Consider the following 20,264-nt stretch of genomic DNA (forward strand, 5'->3'; position numbering starts at 1 on the left):
AGTTATCAAGTAATTACATGATAAAATTTTCGAGAAAAACAAAAATCTAACTTTTTCTGACCACTGACATCTTTTCGTGCTGGGATGCGCACAGTGGCATCGTGAACACAAATGTGGAGGGGCATCACCTCGCCATCGTACGTCTAATTTCTAATAGGATTCAGCAATCCACGAGTGATTTATGGACAGTTTGTGTCGTCCTGCACGGTGCCAGTTCCAGAAGCCTTCGCCAATTAGCTGTTTTCTGCTTAAGCCATAAGCCTCCTCCATGGAGACGCCAGGAGGGGCCGGGGGGAGGGGAGCAGACAGGTGCGCCCTCTGTTCCGGAGGACACAAAGGGCCGACCTAGCCGCCGCTGCGTCCCTGGCAACTCCACGCACGCAGGGCGCGCGCACTCCTCGCGGGCTCGCGGGGCGGACGGCGGCCCGGAGGGAGGGGCCGGGAGGCGTGCGCAGAGCGCCGAGAGTCGGCTCGCGGAGACCCTCTGCCTCCTGGCGGACGCGGTACCGAGGCAGCGCGAAGTCGGCTGTGGGCCGAAACCGCCCGCGCTGTAGGGACTTGTAGTCCGCGTGTCTCCCCGGCACCACCCCTAGGTAGGCGGGTCCGCGCTTCCCCGCCCGCCACAAGCCGACTTCCTGCCGCTGCCGAAACTACACCTCCCGCCGTCCTCTCCGCTGTCGAGCCGAAAGCGAAAACAAATTCTGGGCTGCGAGGGTGCTGCCCTCCGCAGGGCGTCGCAGCCCGCTCCCCGCCCCTCCTGCGTCCTCCTGCGAGGTGGGGAAACGAAAGCGGCGTCTTTCTCTTGGGGCTTCATCGGCTCCCAGTCTGAGGAGCGCGCGGGAGACGCAGGCCTCGCTCCACCTGAGCCGGCCCCGCGCACGCGACGCGCGGGGGTTTCCTCGCTTCACTCCAGTCGGGTCGAGGAAACTTGTGTGGGCGACGACCCCCGGCCGGGCCTGTTCCTGAGCCGGGCAGCGAGGCCGCCGGGAAGTGACTTCTCACTCTTGGGGTTTCTTTAATTTTCCCCCGGTTCCTCCTGGGCGCGTGGCGCCGCGGGAGGCGGCCGCGTGCGCCCAGCCATGCATTAGGCAGGCCTTCCTTATGCGCGAGGAGAGCGCGGGCCGCCGCTTCGGGCCGCCGCCGTCTGCCGCCGCCCGCGGAGCCCGAGCCGGAGCCGCCGCCCGCCCGAGGCCGGGGCGTCGAGGAGCCCGCGGCGCCGCCATGTGGGGCTAGCCCGCGCCGCGCCCGGCCTGCAGCAGGACCCACAACATGGAGGCGGCCGTCGGCGCCCCAGACGGCGGGGACCAGGGCGGCACGGGGTGCCGCGAGGACGCGACGCCCATGGACGCCTATCTGCGGAAACTGGGCTTGTATCGGAAACTGGTCGCGAAGGACGGGTCGTGCCTGTTCCGAGCCGTGGCGGAGCAGGTAACGGGGCGAGGAGAGCCTGTGAGGCGAGCGGCGGGGCCGGGGGGGAAGGCGGCGGCGGGTCGCTGTCCGGCCGCGCACGTCCGGGGCTGCGCGTGGCCCCGCTGTCCTCACAGCGGCCCACGGTAGCGCCGGATCGGAACTCTGCCCTGGGTCTGGAAGCTGAAAATCGAAACTTAAAAACCCGTAAATTAACTGGGTGGCGTCCCTGCTGGTGAAGAGGTAATGAGGGCGACCTGTGAGGCCTGTTCAGAACTTTCGCAGTTCGTGGATTGCTGGGGAGTTGAAATATTTTCCCATTTTCTTCCGCATTCACCGTCAATTCGTATTGTAAGTACGGCGTTCACCCCGGTAAACCAAATGTTTAACCAGAGGCGGCGGTGCGCCAGACTTTACTCGTAGAACTTAATTTTTTTCTCCTACTGGACTTTGGAATATAGGGTAGTCAAGCCCGCCGAGGTCCCCTGGAATCAGGAGGGGATAAATGTGCAGTTGGTAAAGCTAGCCTTTTAAACATTCAGAATGTACTAAAAGAGTTGTCTTTGAATAGAGCCCACACTTTATTTTTCTCTGTAAGGCAGTATATAGGTATAGAAAGAACAATTTACTGTTTCGGTGTGTTGGTAGTAGGCAAAGTGTATACGGGTGTTCCCTGGGCCTTTCTTGACCCAGTTTTCCCCACTGGGTGGTTAGAATCACATTCTAACACAGTTGCTCAGGAGGTGTTTTTGATTTTTGTTTGTAAGAGAGCTTATTCCGTGTTATATAACACTGTGCAGTTGGTAGGTATACAGTAAAAAAAACCCAAAACAAGCTGATCTTATATTGAAAAATAGCTGCTGAAATAACAGGATAAAAGTTTCACGTTACTGCCCTGGTGTGTATTTCATACAGAGCTTTCACAGTTTGCTTTTCTGTGGCTTAAGATACACCCCACTTTTCTCCCCTCCTGTAGAGTTTTTATGTTTTTGTTTTTCTCACCTTTTTTGAAGGCTCATTAGCTTTGAAGTTTTCTGTTTGTGAGTAAATGTTTTACTTAATATCTGTAGACTAGTCTACTCTCATTTTTTTCAACATCGAAAGTCCAGCCAATGTTTTCACATCGCTGGATAAATTTTTTTTTTTTGTTTAAACCAGGAGTTGATTCAGTTGGTACAAAGCTTTGCATTATGTTACAGGCGTTACCATTCAAACATTATAAAGCTCCCCAAATCTAGCTTTTTCAGTTCATTAGATTTCTCTCATTTTTAGAAATTAAGGATGTTCCAGTGTTCTTGTGGGATATGTTCACACACCCACCCCACTCTTTACTATTAGTAGATAAACAGTCTGTTCCATTTGTGAATTTTCTGTATCTCCATCTGTGCTATTTCCTCTGCCTCAGGCTGCCTGCCCCAGCACCTTCAGAGGCAGAGTTAATTTCTTATTTATACGGACTATTAGCTGTAGCAAGAATGGTAAGTAAGGAGGTAGAAACGAATAGAAATATCTGGAATTGCAAATTACCGGATCCTCCTGTGTCTGATTTCAGTATTACTAGCTGCAGATAATTGGTGAACTTGATTATGCAGTAGCCTCAATTATTGTAGTGGGATCTCTATTTTTAAGTAGAAAGGGCAAGAGCTAGTTAACACTAAGCACTCAACATCAGATAACACATTTTATTGTTATCTTGTGGTGGGATTTAAGTTAGGTGCAAGAGAATACCTCCTCCAATTAAGCCACTCTTGATTTTTTTTGTATACTGAGTTTAGAAAGCTTAATACCATAAATTCTGGGGCAGGACACCTCCTCTGTAGGTGAGGACTGTGTGTATAGCCTTCACGGCCAAATGCAAAGTATGTGTTTGCGCATGTGTGGGTGAGGGGGTAACACTAACCTCAGGCTGCCCTTTAAAAATAAGTACACAGGCTTTACTTTTTTGCCAACAATTTCTCCAATAATATCAAAATTATTTATTGTGTCTAACAAAGAGTCAGAATTAGCAATCTAAATGACAGTCTTGGTTGGGGAGAGGAGACTGGAATTAGGAGTAGTCTTTCCCTCCAAATTACTTGATTTAGATAGGCCCTTCCCTTTTTACGCTCTGCAGGAGGCCTGACCTGAATCAGCTCTGTGGCCATGGAGCTAAAAATAGGACACTCTTAGAGGATTTGCTAAAGCAGTGTCTCTCAGCCTTTCCCGGTGCTTATCACTAACTTGTTGAAAGTAAAGACTGGAAAGTCTCCTACTTCTACCTTATTTTCAAGTATATAATAATTTGAGTTCTTCCTGAGTGTCCTTGAACTTGTGCAGTGCTGTACGTTTTAAACAGTTGCCATGTAGCCTTCTCTTGTAGTGCTTGGCTTTGTAAAGCACTAGCCCCCCCATTCTTCATGGAGGTTTTTGAGAGTTTTGCTTCTGAGTAAAAGGCTCAGATTTCATGTGCAAATAAAATCTTCGTTAAAAGTGGAGAAAAGATGAGATAGTCCTGTCATTGTTTTTAATGGAAAATAAGCTTTCTTCACTTCTGTCTGCCACCTGTTGCTAGGTAGATGGCTTTAAGACCAGCTTCGCTTTGCTAATGGTAGGAAAGCCCTATCAGATGACCGTGTGGTTTACTCAAACTAATAATACCCTGATTCATATAGTCTAGATATGTCTAACATATCTTCTGTGAAAGAAGGTGTTGCTAAACGTTATTTGTTGAATTGGCAAAAAAAATTGTGTGGTGGTTATTTTTACATGGGGAGAGCCCTTCCAGTGCAGGATGCTTTTTAATTGTTCCCAAGATACCGTGTAGCTATATCCAGGTTGAAAGCCAGCTAGTATATTGAAAACAAACTCATTGCAAACCTCAGCTAGTGCATCTTCCATGTATCTCAATGTAAAGGGACATACTGGCTGTCAAGAGAGTTGTGCCTTTGGTTCTGTGGGTGTAAATGAGCCTTGGCTGTGGAAGACTGGCAATCGGAGCTTCCCTTTTCTCTGCTTACTCTGAACATAAGGTTGAGTCACTCAAAGTTACTTTATATTAATATAAATTCCCAAGGATCCTTTTTAGTAGTTTGAGATGTGGTTATTTTAAATGTCCTAGGGTTTTTTTTTTTAACTCCCACCTTGACCCTTCAGGGGTATCAGGAACACCTTTACTGTAGTAATAGGAAATAATTTTAATCTCCTCTTTTAAGCATGGCAGTTAAAAATATTGGAGGCTAGCCAAAGGATTCCTGATAATTTGAAATCAAAACTTTGGAATTCAGAGACAGAATGCCAGTAAGTTATCCTTTTGTTGAACTAGTTTAACAAAAGAATACAGAGTCTACAAAGTGAGAGAATTTGGATCATCGTTGCAGTGTGACTTATTTTGGGTAGTGCTTTAAGAAAAGATTTTGGGCAGAAGAGCAAGTTTCAAGGCTATTGTGATGACAACACATAGCAACATGTTTATATCCTATGTGCTGCCTATTTGGATGTTCTTTCAAGATTCATTTAAGTCTGACAACTGAGGATTTAACAATACATGGCTTAGTTTTTCTGAAACCACAGTGGACTTAAATTTCTACATCAGGCTAGTAATTCAAAATTACTGGGAAAAAGGAATCTTACGGGCTTAAAGTATCAGAGAGATTTCCTGTTGAAGTTGCCTCTTCTGTTTTCCATCAAGCATAGGACGATGCTAAGCACTGTGTAACAGGGATTCTGTTAGCCCTGCTTTGTGAAGAGCAGACTTACAGTAGAGGGCTGGCCTAGAAAGTGTCTTAAGTTGACAAAGTTTCCTTAAAGGGAGTGATGTAGTGACCTGAAGGAGAAATGGTAAGAAGGTCTTTATAGAATGACATCTGACTTAAGAAGTACTTCTGTTTGTATATGTTACATTATTTCTGTGGTTAGAGGAAGAGTTGGGAATGTAAAGATCTAGAAATTATGGAAAGGGAAATGGAGACTGATATCCATTGGTTGTGAGATTATCGTTTGTGTGAAAGAAGACACTGGGTTGTAACTCAAGTCTTTGTTTACCAAAATGCTTAATAGCTTTTTTTTCTTTTTAGGTATTGCACTCTCAGTCTCGCCATGTTGAAGTCAGAATGGCCTGTATTCACTATCTTCGAGAGAACAGAGAGAAATTTGAAGAGGTAGTTTGTAATTTTAAACATACAATGGTGTCTTGACTTGCATTTACATTTCAGCCTTTATAAGTGGTCTGGTAGGAATTGCACAGGCTGGCTCTTACTGTAGGTTATGAAAATAACCCTTATAAAAAAAGAACTGTTTTATTGAATTTAAATCCAGTTATATTCATTTGTGATTTGCTTTTAGGCCATTTTGTGGTGTTCATTTATTCAGACATTTAGAAATCTTCTTATGACAGATGAGAGACACCGAGCTGTGGAGAATGGAAGGATAACTTGGGCAGGATCCTTACATGTTAAGAGTGTGCTTTGTCTGACATGGTCAGGGATTTGGGTGTTGTGGCTAATAGTTTTCTGTGATTGGTATTCCCCCTATGAATTAAAAAACCTTCAGACTTGGAGTATAAAAAATATGCTGCATATAGCTAATACTGAACCTTTAATTTTATCAGAAGGCACACAGCGGTTTTTAATTTTTGAAGTTCATCATCATGAATCACATGTCAGAACACTGTACTTATGTAAATAATGATTAATAGTTGATAAAACATTGTATAACAACTTCTCTAATTTTCTTTGTAGTACCTAGTAGGCTGTGAAATAAGATGCCACGGTGCCCTATTTTCATTTTACCTCAGGCCTTATAGGATTTACTAGTTGGTACTATGATGTAGATTATGTCATATGACAACTTCCAATGGTATTTCCCCCCACTGAATGTCAAAAGAACATTGACACTTAACCTGTTAAATGTTAGAATTGACTTATTTGCAAATTTAGTTTGGATATGCTCTTGAGTTGGTATTACTATATTCAAGCGAAGTATTATTACTGGTAATGTTTTCTTGGGTGCTATGTTATATGATGGACATGTAATTTATCCCAGGAAGGAGAGTTACCTGCTTGATTAGGAGATCTGAGAACTTGTTTCATAAAAAAACAAAACAAAATTGGTAATGTGGAAGCTAGATGAGAGAGTATTAGGGTGTGGTGGTAGGTGATAGAGAGGAGGAGGAGAAGTAGCCTTTAAGTATTTGAAGAACTTAAAAGTAAATTAATCACTATTATTGGCCCCAGAGGATAAAACTGTTGACAGTAGTGGAAATTGCTAACATTAGTTGAGTGTTTACTATGTGCCAGTCATTGTTTAAGTGCTTTGCATGTATTTATTTAGCGCTTACATTCTTAGGAGGTATGATCAGAGGTTGAAAGTTCTAAGGGGGAAAGTTTCATTTTCCTTATAATAAGGACCTACTAATAGTTTTTCTTGGGCAGAATTGGAAAAGGCTGTCATGGGAGTTAGGGGTGTTCCTTGTTACTCACATGTAGTCAGGGCCTAGCTGGATACTCTGATTAGAAAGGAGAATCTCAGATTGGATGCAGGTCTGTGTCAGAACATCATTTAGGTGTCTTCCAACTTCAAATGATATTGTGGGTTTTTTTTTAAGTCTGTAAATAATCACCTATATTTATTTCACTTATAAATAATCACTTACAGACTCTTCTTTAAGTCTGTAAATACAGAACAGTAGCTTCTGGTTGGTGGGTATTTAAAATATGTAGTTATTTTGGGTGGAAACTTAAGATACGTTTTAGGAATTTGACAGTGTATGATTTATAAAAGAAGTAATTTCAGTCTTAAAAAGTCCATGGGTGTTTAAAAGATTTTTTAGACTGGGGAGTATACTTTAATGTCTTTAAGTGTATCACTTTGCAAAGCTGGCTGTGACTGTCATTTAAATAATGTTAAATTTGGTGTTTCAGACAAATGTCTTTTAGAATGTTTCCAGTTAGTGCATTCTCTATGAGAAAAACAAAAACCATTACATAGCTTGACTAATCTCAGTTTTTATGTTAAACCAACAATGAAGCAAGCTGTATTAGAAAAATCTTGATTTTTCCAAATATCTTTAGCATTGTAGTACAACTGACCTTAACAGGCAGTGAATATTCAAATATTCATCTGTATTAATAAGTATTTTTTAGCTAGTGTTTCTGTCTTTCTCTTCTATGCCTTGGCCATTACTAAATTAACCCTAAAGTGCTGCTTTTATCATATAATTTCTCTGTTCGTAAAGTCACCTGCAGTGACCTTGAATTGCCTTCTCCCTCAGTCTGAAAGTCCTGGCTCAAAGTCCTCTATAAACAGGTGTCCAGTTGAATTCCTGCTCTGCCAAGTTGCCCTGCTGGCCGGATCGCTCCTGTTTTCCCAGCACAGTGCTCTCACTGCCTCTTGCTACTGCATGATCCCTGTGCCCATCCAGGTCCTATCTAGGAAACCTTTCTAACGTTGTTTTCTTATTCAGAGTATTTTGTATGTTTATGATCTTTACTTAATAATTTGTATATATTTTCATAATGAGATTTTTTGTGTGTATATAACTTGATGCATCCAAGGTTTGTATAGCAATGCAGAGGCTAACTTTTTTTTTTCCTCCAGTTTATAGAAGGGTCATTTGAAGACTATTTAAAACGTTTGGAAAATCCACAGGTATGCAGTAATTTTCTATTTCTGTTTTTTTATGTATTCAAACTTAATTAAATGTAAGATTAATATTGCAGTGCATGGAGAGGTTACAGTGAATTATCCTGTTTTCTTACAAACATTTCTTAGTTGCTCATTTTATGTAGCATTTAACTGGAGGACAGTTGGAGCTGTGCACAGGATGTTGCTTCACTAAGGACAGAGTTGTATCTTTATCTTTGTCATAATGGCATGTGAACGTACATAAAAGACCTAAAATAACATTGGTGATGCTTTTCAGGATGCTATGTTGGTATGTGTATGGGGTTTGGTGGACAGACAGTGCAAGATTTGATGGTGTCCTTAGGCAATTGAGAAGACAGGCTTTTACGGATGTTCTATTTCTCAAGGTCAGCTTGAGAAGGAGGAAGAGACTATTAAGAGTAAAAGGATAGCACTTCCCCAAGTCCCACTGCTACACTTTCTCAGTCATGTTGGTGTTAAAATAATCTATTTTTTTTCCTGTTTATAAAACTAGTAATCTCCCTGTAAAAATCCAGATATTACAGAATGCCATGTAGAATGTTCTGTCATTCTCAGAGGATCACTGTTAATCTTAAGATGACATTAGCAAAGGAAGACACTAAGGAGTAAGAGTAAGGTAGAGATAAAAGGGAATAATAACATAAGAACAGGGTGTTTGGTTAACAACTGGTGTCTCCATTTGATTTCCCAATATTAATCTGAGTACTTGTTGTGGGCCATGAATTGTCAGGCCCTTGAGGATGCAGAGTTAACTAGGATTTGGTGGTGGTTCTCAGGAGTTGCTCTGTAGGGAAGAGTATCTAATATTTATTACAAGTAAGATAGTATGTGTCCTAAGAAGTATAGATATGATATTATAGATACTCAGTTTTATTTCTAGCTGGGTTGGCAAAGATAGAATGAGTTGGCATTTGAAGTCTGAATAGATTCTGATGAAGAAATGCCTGGGGTGAAGGGTTAGTTCCTGATAGTGAAAAAATTGTGATGAAGGCAGATTTAGAAGGCAGTTCAGTTTGTGTGGAGCATGGAGCAAGCAAAGGAAGTAGTGAGAAAAAAGTCAGAGGGCAGGCTGTGGACCGGGTCATGGGAGAGCCACCAGTGCTAGGGTCAGTAGTTTGGATCTTATGCTTTAAGGTAGCATTTCTCAAGGTGTGACTACAGACCATCTGCATTAATAGTATCAGAGGTGATTGCAAAAATGCAGATTTTTACAATACTGGAATACTGGCCTATATTCCAGATCTGAATTAATGTCTGTATATTTGGGGCCTGGAAATATGGCTTTGGGAAGCCTTTCAACTTTTCTCAAGCAGTAAGTGCATATTGTTCACACTGTTAACAAAAAAGAGTGCCTGGCATTTTTGTTGACAGTCTGCATGGTTGATGAAAGAACATTATATATAAAGATGGTTGGGAGGCAGGTGAGAAGAGTCAGGAAGACCAATTGCAATGGTTTAAAAAAAGAATTGTTTACTACATGGAAAAATGTGCACACTGTATTAAAGTATAAAAAAAGGTACAAGCATAGTATTATACCAATAATTTTGGAGACAAATAGCCTCTGAAGGCCTTTCTGCTAAATCCACTCCTGAGTACATTTTTATTTAAATGATGTCCGGACTGAGGTTTTCCCACATACCATGGTCACAAATTCATTTCTTGAAGTTTATATTTTTTCATCTTAGTTTTAAGCATCTTTGAAGGCAAGGATTGTGTATTTTGTTGCCTTTGGAATTCCCTTTGTTACCTTTCAGTTTGGGGTGCCGGCTTGCTCTGTATGCGTTGAGTGAATGTTAAGCCCATATAACATTCTATTTAACAGATAGGAAAGATAAACGAGTGTGTTAACAGTCCTTATCTCTAGGTAGTAATGTCACTGGTGATTTTTAACTTCTATGTAGAAAATAAAAGACTTAATTTTTTAATTCAAACAACCCCCTCAATGTTATTTTACCAATAGTCCTTGTGAAGCAGTTCTGGCTATCAGACTGTGAGGGTCTGAGAAAGGATAGACATAATGGGAGTGGAGAGAACTGTACAGAGGGAGAATTGAGGTGGTGTGAACTGAACTGACTGACTGGAGGTCTGCGAGACAGAATGGAGGGAAAGCTGCTATGGACTCCTTCCCAGGGCGCTGCTGACTGGCCAGATGTTTTTATTGTTAACAACACCTCCCTCTCTAGTCTCATCAGACCTGTTCTTCAGATGTTTTAGACACCTTCCAAACAGTTGTTTGTTCTTTTTTATAGCAACAAATATTTATGTTTTCATTCATTTCTTTTTCTCCCTACTTATATGGGATGTATGAGACAAAGAGAAATACAGCTGATGAATAAACTCCATTACTTCATCCACCTCTCAGAGAAGGTGTCTTTATCCTTTTACCTAAAATACCAGTGTAGCATTTTGAAAAATGTTTTAAACTTTGTGCAATTGTATATTTTTATCAATTTTACTGAAGTAAAATAGACATACAATAAAATTCACTACTTTTAAGTGTGTAATGTGATGAGATTTGACAGATGTGTAGAGTTGTGTAACCACCACCACAAATATGTAGGACACTTCCATTGCTCCCAAAAGTTTTTGCCCTTTTTACAGTTAAGTCCCTTTCTCCACCCTTTGGTTCTTGTCAACCACTGGTGTGCTTTCTGAGTTTTGCCTCTTCTAGACGCATATAAATGGAACAGTGTAGCTTGTAGTCTTAAATTCTGGTTTATTATTTAGTTAGTATAATCGAAATATTTTAAGATTCATCAATGTCATGTGTATCGGTAGTTTGTTCCTTCTTAGCTGACTGCTTGTTTGTTGTAAGGATGTACTACAGTTTATTCATTTACCAGTTGGATATTTGGGTTCTTTCCAGTTTTGGACTGTTATGATTAAAGCTGCTAAGAACATTTGCTTATAAATAAGTCTTTTCTTTTGGGGTCTTACAGTAAATGTGTGTTTAACATAATGAAGTTGCCAAACTGTTTTCCAAAGTGGCTATGCTATTTTGCTTTCTCAATAGCAGTATATGAGAATTCCAGTTGCTGTACATCTTTATCAGCACTTGATACTGTGAGACTTTTAAATTGTAGCAGTCTTAGTGGTTGTGTAGTAGAGTTAGTATCTCATGGTGATTTTTAACTGCATTTCTCTAATAAAGTCAAGCATCTTTTCATGTGCTTATTTGCCATTCATATATCTTCATTAGTGAAATGTCTGTTCATAGATTCTGCCCATTTTTTATTATGTTGTTGGTGGTTTTGAATTATGAATTCTTTATATTAGATACAAGTTTTGTATTAGATATATAGTTTGCAAATATTTTCTTCCAATTTGTATCTTGTCTTGTCATTTCTTAATAGTTTCTAATGAGGAAGAAAAGTTTGCTTTTGATGCCTATTTAAGAACATTTAAGAAAATAGGATAGTTCATTAGTTAAAATAGATTTTGCAGAATTGCTTTATTCTAACCCACAATAAGGAAATTATATCAAATATCTGATATCTGCTGACTGGTTTCAGTGAAGGATTTAATCTGCACTAGAAGGTGTTACTTGTAGCACTTCATGAGAAGCCATGATTATTAGGCAGAGGCCTATTTTAAGATATCTATTTTAATATATGACACCCATTTTCATTTTGAAAACCAGGGCCAACTTTTAACGATTGAAGTGAAAAATCTCTGGGGAAAAGATGCTTTGTGTGCGATCAAAACATTGCTTAAAATCTTTTCCTTATCTCAAATTTCTTTTGAGGGAAAAGTGACAGTATTCACTTAACACAATGGCTTATTATTTTTAGTGACTTCTGGTGTTAAGTGTTTACTAGTTTCACTAGTGTAGGTACATTCTCTTCTCATGGTGTAAAAGATTTAACGGAGAGTGAAAAGTGAAAAATCCTTCATTTTCTCTCATCTTGAATTCCCTTTCTGATACCAATTTAGGATGTATCCTTCCAGTCTTCTTTCTGTGCACATATGAATACATATTAAATGTACCTTTCTGTCTGTTTAATACAGTAGGATTATTTTACTGTGACTTAACTTTTTATACTTCATACTCTGAGTGATCTTTCCAAGTCAGTGCGTCTGGGTATACCTCATTCTTTTTAAGCATTGCATGTTGTTCCATACTTAGTATAGATGACCCCAAATTATTTAATTATGCCTTCTCTATTAGTGGAATTTTAGGGCTTAAAAAAACTTTTTTTTTTAAGCTTACAAATAGCTATAGTGAATATACTTGTTTATATATACTTGTGGACATATGAAATACATCTGTAGGATAAATTGGTAGAAGTTGAACTTCTGGGTCAAAGAGTATATGGATATTTTAAATTTCGGTATATACTGGTCATTTCTCCTAAAAAGTTTGGAGACTCCTTTAGGACTATAGAATTTGTGTCTCATTTCACAATGGTTTATGGAACACTGCTTTCTTTGTACCTTCAATCACTCTGAAGATAAGAGACCTTCTGCCCCTTTTCATCCCTTTTGATTCCTGAGTTCTGCTTCCATTTAATATCTAAAAAACATTTTATGGTCATATATCATGCCGTTCCACTTCATGACTAATGATTTTTGCAACAGACTTGGGTTGCCTTTTAGTATAATAACCTGCTTTATATAAATGTTTTTATAATATTTGCAGTACTAATATTAATGAGCTTTTCTAGCTTAGGTGTATTGTATAAAGTTATGTATTAAGGTATTATGTAGAGGTATACTATAAAAAATGTGAGACGCTTATGTGCCAATTTTTTTTCTTCAATACAGGAATGGGTTGGACAAGTGGAAATAAGTGCCCTTTCTCTTATGTACAGGTAAACACTAAACAAAAATAAAGTCAGTGGGAAATTAGTATAGTTCATTACGCTAAAACTTTAAAAATAGCAAACATGCATTGGTTATGAAGCATCATTTTTTACGGTTTTGTTTTTTTTTAGTTTTATCAGTTAGATTTTGACATTTAGATACATCAACTTTTAGAAATCTTAATTCTCAAAATACTTTTGGAAAGGAGTACAGAAATTTTTTGAGGCCTGTAAGCTGTATCACTTAACCAGTAGCATTGAATAGCTACTAGAAAAGAGCAAAACACCGTTATTACCAATTTTATTATTTTAGCCTGTTAGAGGAACAGGTGAATGCTGTTACTTTCTCTTTTTGATATGTCTTCATAAATTTTATTTTCACAATTTCTGTGTTTTTGAATTAAATCTTTCAGAATTATATCTGAAGTTACATATATGTAAAATTTTACTTTTTAAGTAGGTATTTTACAACTTGGTTATTCCATTATTCTCTTTTGCTCACTGCTGTATGTGTAGTGCCTAGAACACTGCTTTGCACACACTAGGCAAATGAATGATGAAAGAATGCATGATTAAAACTCAAATCATGAAGTGTATTCCATAAGAAGTTAATTTCTCAATGTTATTTTCAGGAAAGATTTTATAATTTATCGGGAACCAAATGTTTCTCCTTCACAAGTAACTGAAAATAATTTTCCTGAAAAGGTAAGAATTTTTCTAAGTGTTTCTAAATGATTTAAGTAAAAGAACCACTCAGTTGTTGCCTCTTAAGCTATAATTTTTAAGTGACCCTTAAGCTGTTATATTTAAGTGAATTTTTGGAATATTTCTGGTTTGAAGTTTATGATACTGTGTTTTTAAAGCTCCTGTTAATTACTGAGTCTTACTAATTTGTATTGATTTTTCCCCACAAATGACTGTGTTAACATCATAACATCTCACTAGAGGAAAAAAAAAACCTGAGATACAAGTGTATATAGATTTCTGAGACCATTTACTGTTTTATATCAGTATAAACATTAAATAGTAACTTACTAAAGTAGGTTCTGTCATTACATCCAGAAATATTTTGATAATTGTGATGTATTTCCCATTATAGAGATAAATTATTGGTTGAGGTGTTATTATCTAGTTACAAAGCAGAAACAACTGAAAAATTACATGAAGCCCATAAAGAAAAAATAAAACTGAACTGATTGATTATAAGAGAACTTTGTCTTGACTAGCTATTTTAAAATCATCCAGGCCAAGTTGTAGTGTCTTGTTATTATGTAAGGGAGAGGGTTGAATGTATTACTACCTTTGTAAGGATTGGGGGTTTCCAAGGTACTTGGCTTTGGATCTGGCCATTCCAATTACTTGACTTTTTGGAATATGACTTAATCTAAACAAAATCAGTGTGCATTTTTCCTTGCATAAGTAATTGATTATTTAGAGAAATTACTTAAAACTGTAAAGAAGCAGAAAATACTTAACTTTAATTCTGCCTCTCAGAAGTAAACAATAAGTTTCTGGAATGTTTTCTTAGTCTTTTAACTCTCTTGTTTTTTTAAGTAGTTGAAATCATGTTGTTTTCATATATCGTGTGTGTTTTTTATGACCCCATAAGCATTTCCCCAAATAGAACTTTTTAAATTAATTCCTGTGTACACTTCTGCGTGTGAAGTATGTAGTTGACCACACCGGAGCTTCACGTTGCTCCTAAAATACTCATTTTCTATTTGGAAGTTTACTAGTAACTCAAAGATACTGGAGATATACATTGTGTATGCCATTTATGAAGGGCTAAAAGATACCCTTTATTTTTCTCTTTTAGGTGTTACTGTGTTTTTCAAATGGAAATCATTATGATATTGTCTATCCCATAAAGTATAAAGAGAGCTCTGCTATGTGTCAGTGTAAGTATCACTGTTGTTATTGCATAGGAAATTATATTCCTAAGCTACACAGTCTTAATGCAGACAAGTCAGGGCAAATATACTCTGTTTCGTTGTATAAGAAGATGTTTCTAAGAACCTTAGGTTACCAAAAGTATAAATACTATAATAAAAAGTTGTTTCAGTTGGGAAAAAAAGGAGCTAGTAATTAGAATTTGACTTGTAAATACAAAGTTACTTCTGTGTGTGTTTTTAAAGCACACAGAAAGTGTAAGCTTGAAAATCTAAATGAGTAAATCAAGCACTTCATTTTATTTCGTTCAGAGCAGGGTTATGTAACTTCGACAGTATTGACATTTAGGGCCAGATAATTCTATATTGTGGGGGCTCTTATGTGACTTGTAGGGTGTTTAGTATTATCTCTGGTGTCTGTGTTTGTAACCTTGTTTCTTCTATTGTGACAACCAAAAATGCCTCCAGATTCTGCCAAATATTTCCTGGGAGGATGAAATCCCTGCTCCATCCCCAGTTGAAAATTACTGCTCCAGTAGTTCCTTTCTTCCTACCTTTATCTCCTTTGATACATGAATGTTTAGCTGTCTGTATCCTGGGCTGTGTCTCCCTCCTTTCCCAGTTAGTCAGGATGGGGACATTTCAGCTTCCAGAGCTCCTGGAGCCTACCTTTCCTGTACTACTTACTGTTTGTGGTTTGGGTGAAATCAGGGTGTGGGAGAAAGGTAGTTCATGAGAAAGAGATCTCTTAGGGACTCATTTAGAGGGTGAGCACCCATTGGCGAATTCTTAGTGCACTTGTTTTTATCAAGATCATTGTAATAAAACCAAACAAGAGTCCTAAAGTGTCTGTGTGGGGTGTTTCTGAACATTTGGTAATAAATATTTCCATATTTTCTAGATGCTTTTTTTTTAAAGCAGAAGTATTGACTAAATAACATTTCTTCTTTCAGTGTCTCTGAAAATATATTTTACAATAGTTTCTTTTTAGTCCCTTTTAAAAAGTTACCCTCTTTCTTAGCAATTAATGTTTCTTAATATTTTCCATCCAAGTCTCTTAAGGTTATATGACATCTCATTCTCAGTTTCTTCATCTGTACTATTAGAATAATACTTGGTTGTGCACGAAGTTTTGAAAGGGTCAGCACAGAGTGTGAAATGTAGCAATTGCTCAGTATGCATGTTTAGCTTGTACTGTAATCACACTTTTTTCACAGTCATCATACATTTTTGTGTTAACTGTTGGTTTTAAAAATGGCAGTAATGATGATTTTGAACTAATTAACTGCACAGACAGAAATTCTAGCTGCTCTCTAACTAGGTAAGTTTCTAATTAAATTGTATTACAGACCATAAGCTGCTGCAGGTGTCTAGTAAGGATTTTAGAAGCCTGCTAATAGACAATCTCAGTTTTATGTTAGAGCATAAAATTAGTTAATGTTGCATAATACTTCTTTTTAATTGCAGCTCTCCTTTATGAATTGCTGTATGAGAAGGTATTTAAAACTGATGTTAGTAAAATCTTGATGGAATTAGACACCTCTAAAGGAGCTGATGAAAACAACAGTGAAGTATCAGATTCAGAGGATGACAGTTGCAAGTAAGATGAATTTAAGTCCTAAAATAACTTTATAAGTGCTGAAGAAGTAGTTCAATAAATGTTTCTGTGTGGAGTTGCCTCACCTGCTGAGGTATTATGGTGTTCCTAAAACAGCAATCTGCAGTAAAGTTTCTTTTTCCCTGCCATTAATTTTATCTGTGTTGTATTGTGGGGCTATTTCTTTTTATGTTTCTGGTTAATAAGGATTTTTTCCTGTGCGACCTAGATGCACATGTATAGGATAGATGTGTCCTACCTGTATGTGTGTGTATATTGTAAAGTTTTAAAGTTAACTTGTCAATTATTTGTATATACAATAATGAAAAAATGGCCATTTTGATTTCCTTGACTTTTCTCTTAACTGTTTTCTTTCTTATATATAATACCTTCTGTTTTTCTTTTTAGATAAAAATCCCAGTGGGGTATAGTTATGTGAACAGTTCTGGATAATGCCTTTGTTTAGGTTGTGAATAAGTGCCTTTTAACTTAGAGCCTCCAAGGCTTATTTTTCTTTTCCTCACATGTTATATAAGATAGTGGTTAAGCACTTTAAACTTGGTTTCGATCCTGGCTTGCTTTGTGCCAACTAACTAAACTTGGGTTAGTTAATGAGTTACTTATGAAGAAGCCTCAGTTATGTAGCTATAAAATGAGGGTGTGTTAGTATTTCCTGGAAGGGGAGAATTTGTAAGAATGAAATGAGATAACATATAACTGCGTAGCCTAGTTCCTGGATATTGTGTCCAACATATATTAGTTTTTAGCAACAATATTGAGAAGTTTACTGTACATCTCCTAAGAACCAACCCTATTCCATTCCCAATAAAGCTAAAAGTATATTATTACTTTTATGATAAGAACATGAAAGTATCTTACTTGGTGTTATGTGTTGTGAAAACTGAACTAGAGAAAGAAATTAAGCTTTCTAATTCTGTATTAAATAGTTAAATATATCCTTTTATCTGTTATTCCAGGCATTTGTTGAATTAAATTTTTCTGATTCTGATTGAAAAGTTGCTTGACTACCCTTTATTTTTAAGAAAGAAATGAGTCAATCAGTTTTGAACCTGGGCTTGCCATTGTAAATTTAATCCTAGACTAGACTAACTTTGTACAGATAGATATTGTGCTACGTGTTCTTCTACAAGCACTGTCTGATTAAGACCTGTCGTTTAGCTTAGGGGGAGTTGGGAGAGAGTGTGACTAGCTTGCTGTAACTTACTGCCTGTGTTTTGTGTGGGTTGGGTCACATCCAGCAATGCCCTTGGGCTGCTCATGCTGCTCCTAGTTGTAGCAACAGTTGGGTCTAGGATGGCAGTTGGTGGGTAAAGTAGGTGAAGTATGGGATAAAGGCTAGGAAGTTGGAGAAGTTGATGAGGGAAGGTGTGTGCGTTGTAATGTTCAGTTTTTCTGTTTATGGTATATTTTAGTCCTTGGAACAGGGAAGTCTTTCTAATTAACTTTTCACTGTATTATTAAACATTTCTTTTTACTTGTGTGTGTCTGACTTAGGGAAGCCAAAGTTTCAGTTAGGGAAGAATGCTGGCTCTATAATCAAGGCATAGTGTGGTAATGAGAGAGAGACCAGGGATATCACTGTACTCTTGTGCCTGGATTCTTCTTGAATTCATATTGGTCAATCCAGAAGTACTGGAAATTATGGGTGCTTTTTTTTAGTTTAGAGTTCAGATATTTGCAGTCTCTTAAATATTGCTACATTTAAGGGTATAGTCTTGGAGATTGTCCTGAAGACTAGAGGTTGATATATTAAGGAAGAACTGTAGGACAGAAGAGTACAGGTAACCTCTCACCATCTCCCACTCAACCTACCATTACTGTTCTAGCCTTGTGGCCACTCCAGGGTCTTTGCAGTTGCTGTCCCTTTTGCCTAGAATACTAAATAGTCATATGGCTTTCTGTCTCATCACTTTTAGTTCTTTATTCAGAAAGACATCTCAGCAAGTACTTTTCTCATCCCACTTTTTAATTATTTGAACGTGTGTCTCAAAACTATCATTTTTTCCTACCATACTGATGACTTAATCAACATACTGATTACTTAATTTAGTTTGTGAAGAGTAGGTATGTGTTGAAGTGGATTGTTTTGTTTCATGGACCCTCATTTACATATTGAAGGGAAATTTTTACATTGAATGTGTTATAACCCCCAAATTTCACAGTTTATTTCTGTGTCTATTTTCTCGATGATTGAACAGTAAGGATTACTGATAAAAGTCTTTGACTTTTATATATACATACATAAACACACACAACACATACCTATCTATGTACACACTCTTAACATTAAAACTTGCGTGAGCTCATTGGAATATGGCTTTGACTTTTTTGAATATAACTGATTTTTGAGATCTTTATGTGAGATTACAATAAGTTAATTGCATGCAAACACATTTTTGTACTCTTATGTTCATATTTCTTCCTTTGTAGGAGTAAAACTACCACTGCTAATGATGTGAATGGATTTAAAGCTTTGTCAAGTGACCAGGTATTTTCTTAAATGTTTTTTATTTTCAGTATAAGAAAGCATGAATTTGTACTTTGACAATTTTTTTCTCTTTTCTGGTACATTTTCAATAGTTGGGATCATCTAAGAAGTTTTTGGTGACTTCCTAATTTTTGAAATTTTCTCCATTTGATTTTACTTTTGTATATGTCTCAAACAAAAATGTTGTAAGAGCATTTCTGTGTTGACTAGATTTCCTGACTTTCTTTGTTTAGCACCCAAAAAATAATGGGAATTCTCCTAGCCTTCCTTTGTCTAGAAAAGTTCTTAAGTCACTCAATCCAGCAGTCTATAGGAATGTGGAATATGAAATTTGGCTGAAGTCTAAACAAGGTGAGTTAAAAAATCTGCATTTTCCATAAATTTACTTTGTGGCACTTCAAAATAATTAAGCCAACTTGATATTACACTGTTATTGTTTACAGCTCAACAAAAACATGATTACTCCATTGCTGCTGGCTTACAGTATGAAGTTGGAGATAAATGCCAAGTAAGTAATTATATAGACAAAAGATTTTACTTAAAATCTTATTTGTTCCAATAGGAACCACAAAAAGAGCTCAAATTTGGATATGTTGTTAATTTGGGATTTCAGAATATGTTTGATCATGTACCTAACATTTAACAGTAGTTAAAAATACTTAGCTTTTTGACCTATCTGAATATATTACCAAAATTATGTGTACCTAAAACCATGGCATCACATGATCTTTAAAAGCCATTCAGTTTTTGGTATTACTTACCTCAAAGAAGTAACAATAACATTTTATATTTTTAGATATTGCATTATAGTTGGCAAATAATGTACTGAAACTGATTCAAACTTAAACAATATAGGCCAATTTGTTTTATTTATGCAAGTCATCCTGGAAGATTTTGATAGGTATGTGATGTTTTTCTGTTGTCTTCAGAAAGGAGAGTGAACCATAAGAGGAGTTTTGCCATTCTCTTTGAATATGCTATGGCTGTGGATTTACACAGCTTATTTTTAAAGAGGAAGGTTGGATTAAATCAGTTCTTGGGGTGATTTTTTTACCCCCTACCCCCCATTTAACAATGTGCAGACATGTTTTGTAAGATAAGATGCTACTGACATCTAGGGATAGATGCCAAGGATACTGCCAAATATGCCTCAATACATAGGACACCATCCCCCTGCCCGCGTGACAACTACTTACCTGGTCTAAAGCATCTGTTATGCCAAAGCTGGAGAAACTCTGGATAAGACAGTTTCCAAGGTCCTTTTCTGTTCTTTCTTTATGAAAAGATACTGTTTTCCAAACAACCTTCATACACAAAAATATTATTTGGAAGATAATTTTTATCAAAAGTGGTTTCCATCAAAAAGTGTTGCCTTTTAAAAGCTATTTTGAAATAGCCATTGACAAACATTTCTTGAC

The 20,264-nt window shown here is 37.7% G+C and overlaps 1 protein-coding gene across 2 annotated transcripts in view; it reads left to right on the top strand.

Moving 5' to 3' along the window:
* Nucleotides 1-364: 364 nt before the first annotated feature.
* OTUD4 (OTU deubiquitinase 4) overlaps nucleotides 365-20,264 on the top strand; it is a 40,439-nt gene continuing 20,539 nt past the window's right edge. The window contains exons 1-10 of one of the 2 annotated variants that reach the window (XM_073232614.1): nucleotides 365-1,428; nucleotides 5,460-5,543; nucleotides 7,981-8,031; nucleotides 12,814-12,860; nucleotides 13,484-13,556; nucleotides 14,668-14,749; nucleotides 16,208-16,340; nucleotides 18,789-18,846; nucleotides 19,080-19,197; nucleotides 19,290-19,354. In XM_073232614.1, the coding sequence (XP_073088715.1) occupies nucleotides 1,270-1,428; nucleotides 5,460-5,543; nucleotides 7,981-8,031; nucleotides 12,814-12,860; nucleotides 13,484-13,556; nucleotides 14,668-14,749; nucleotides 16,208-16,340; nucleotides 18,789-18,846; nucleotides 19,080-19,197; nucleotides 19,290-19,354 (870 nt within the window). In that variant the 5' untranslated portion in view covers nucleotides 365-1,269. The remainder of the gene's footprint in view (nucleotides 1,429-5,459; nucleotides 5,544-7,980; nucleotides 8,032-12,813; nucleotides 12,861-13,483; nucleotides 13,557-14,667; nucleotides 14,750-16,207; nucleotides 16,341-18,788; nucleotides 18,847-19,079; nucleotides 19,198-19,289; nucleotides 19,355-20,264) is intronic. The other variant, XM_073232613.1, reaches the window with a different exon arrangement.

The sequence above is a fragment of the Manis javanica genome, chromosome 3, assembly GCF_040802235.1.
Source record: "Manis javanica isolate MJ-LG chromosome 3, MJ_LKY, whole genome shotgun sequence".
NCBI classification, from domain to species: domain Eukaryota; kingdom Metazoa; phylum Chordata; class Mammalia; order Pholidota; family Manidae; genus Manis; species Manis javanica.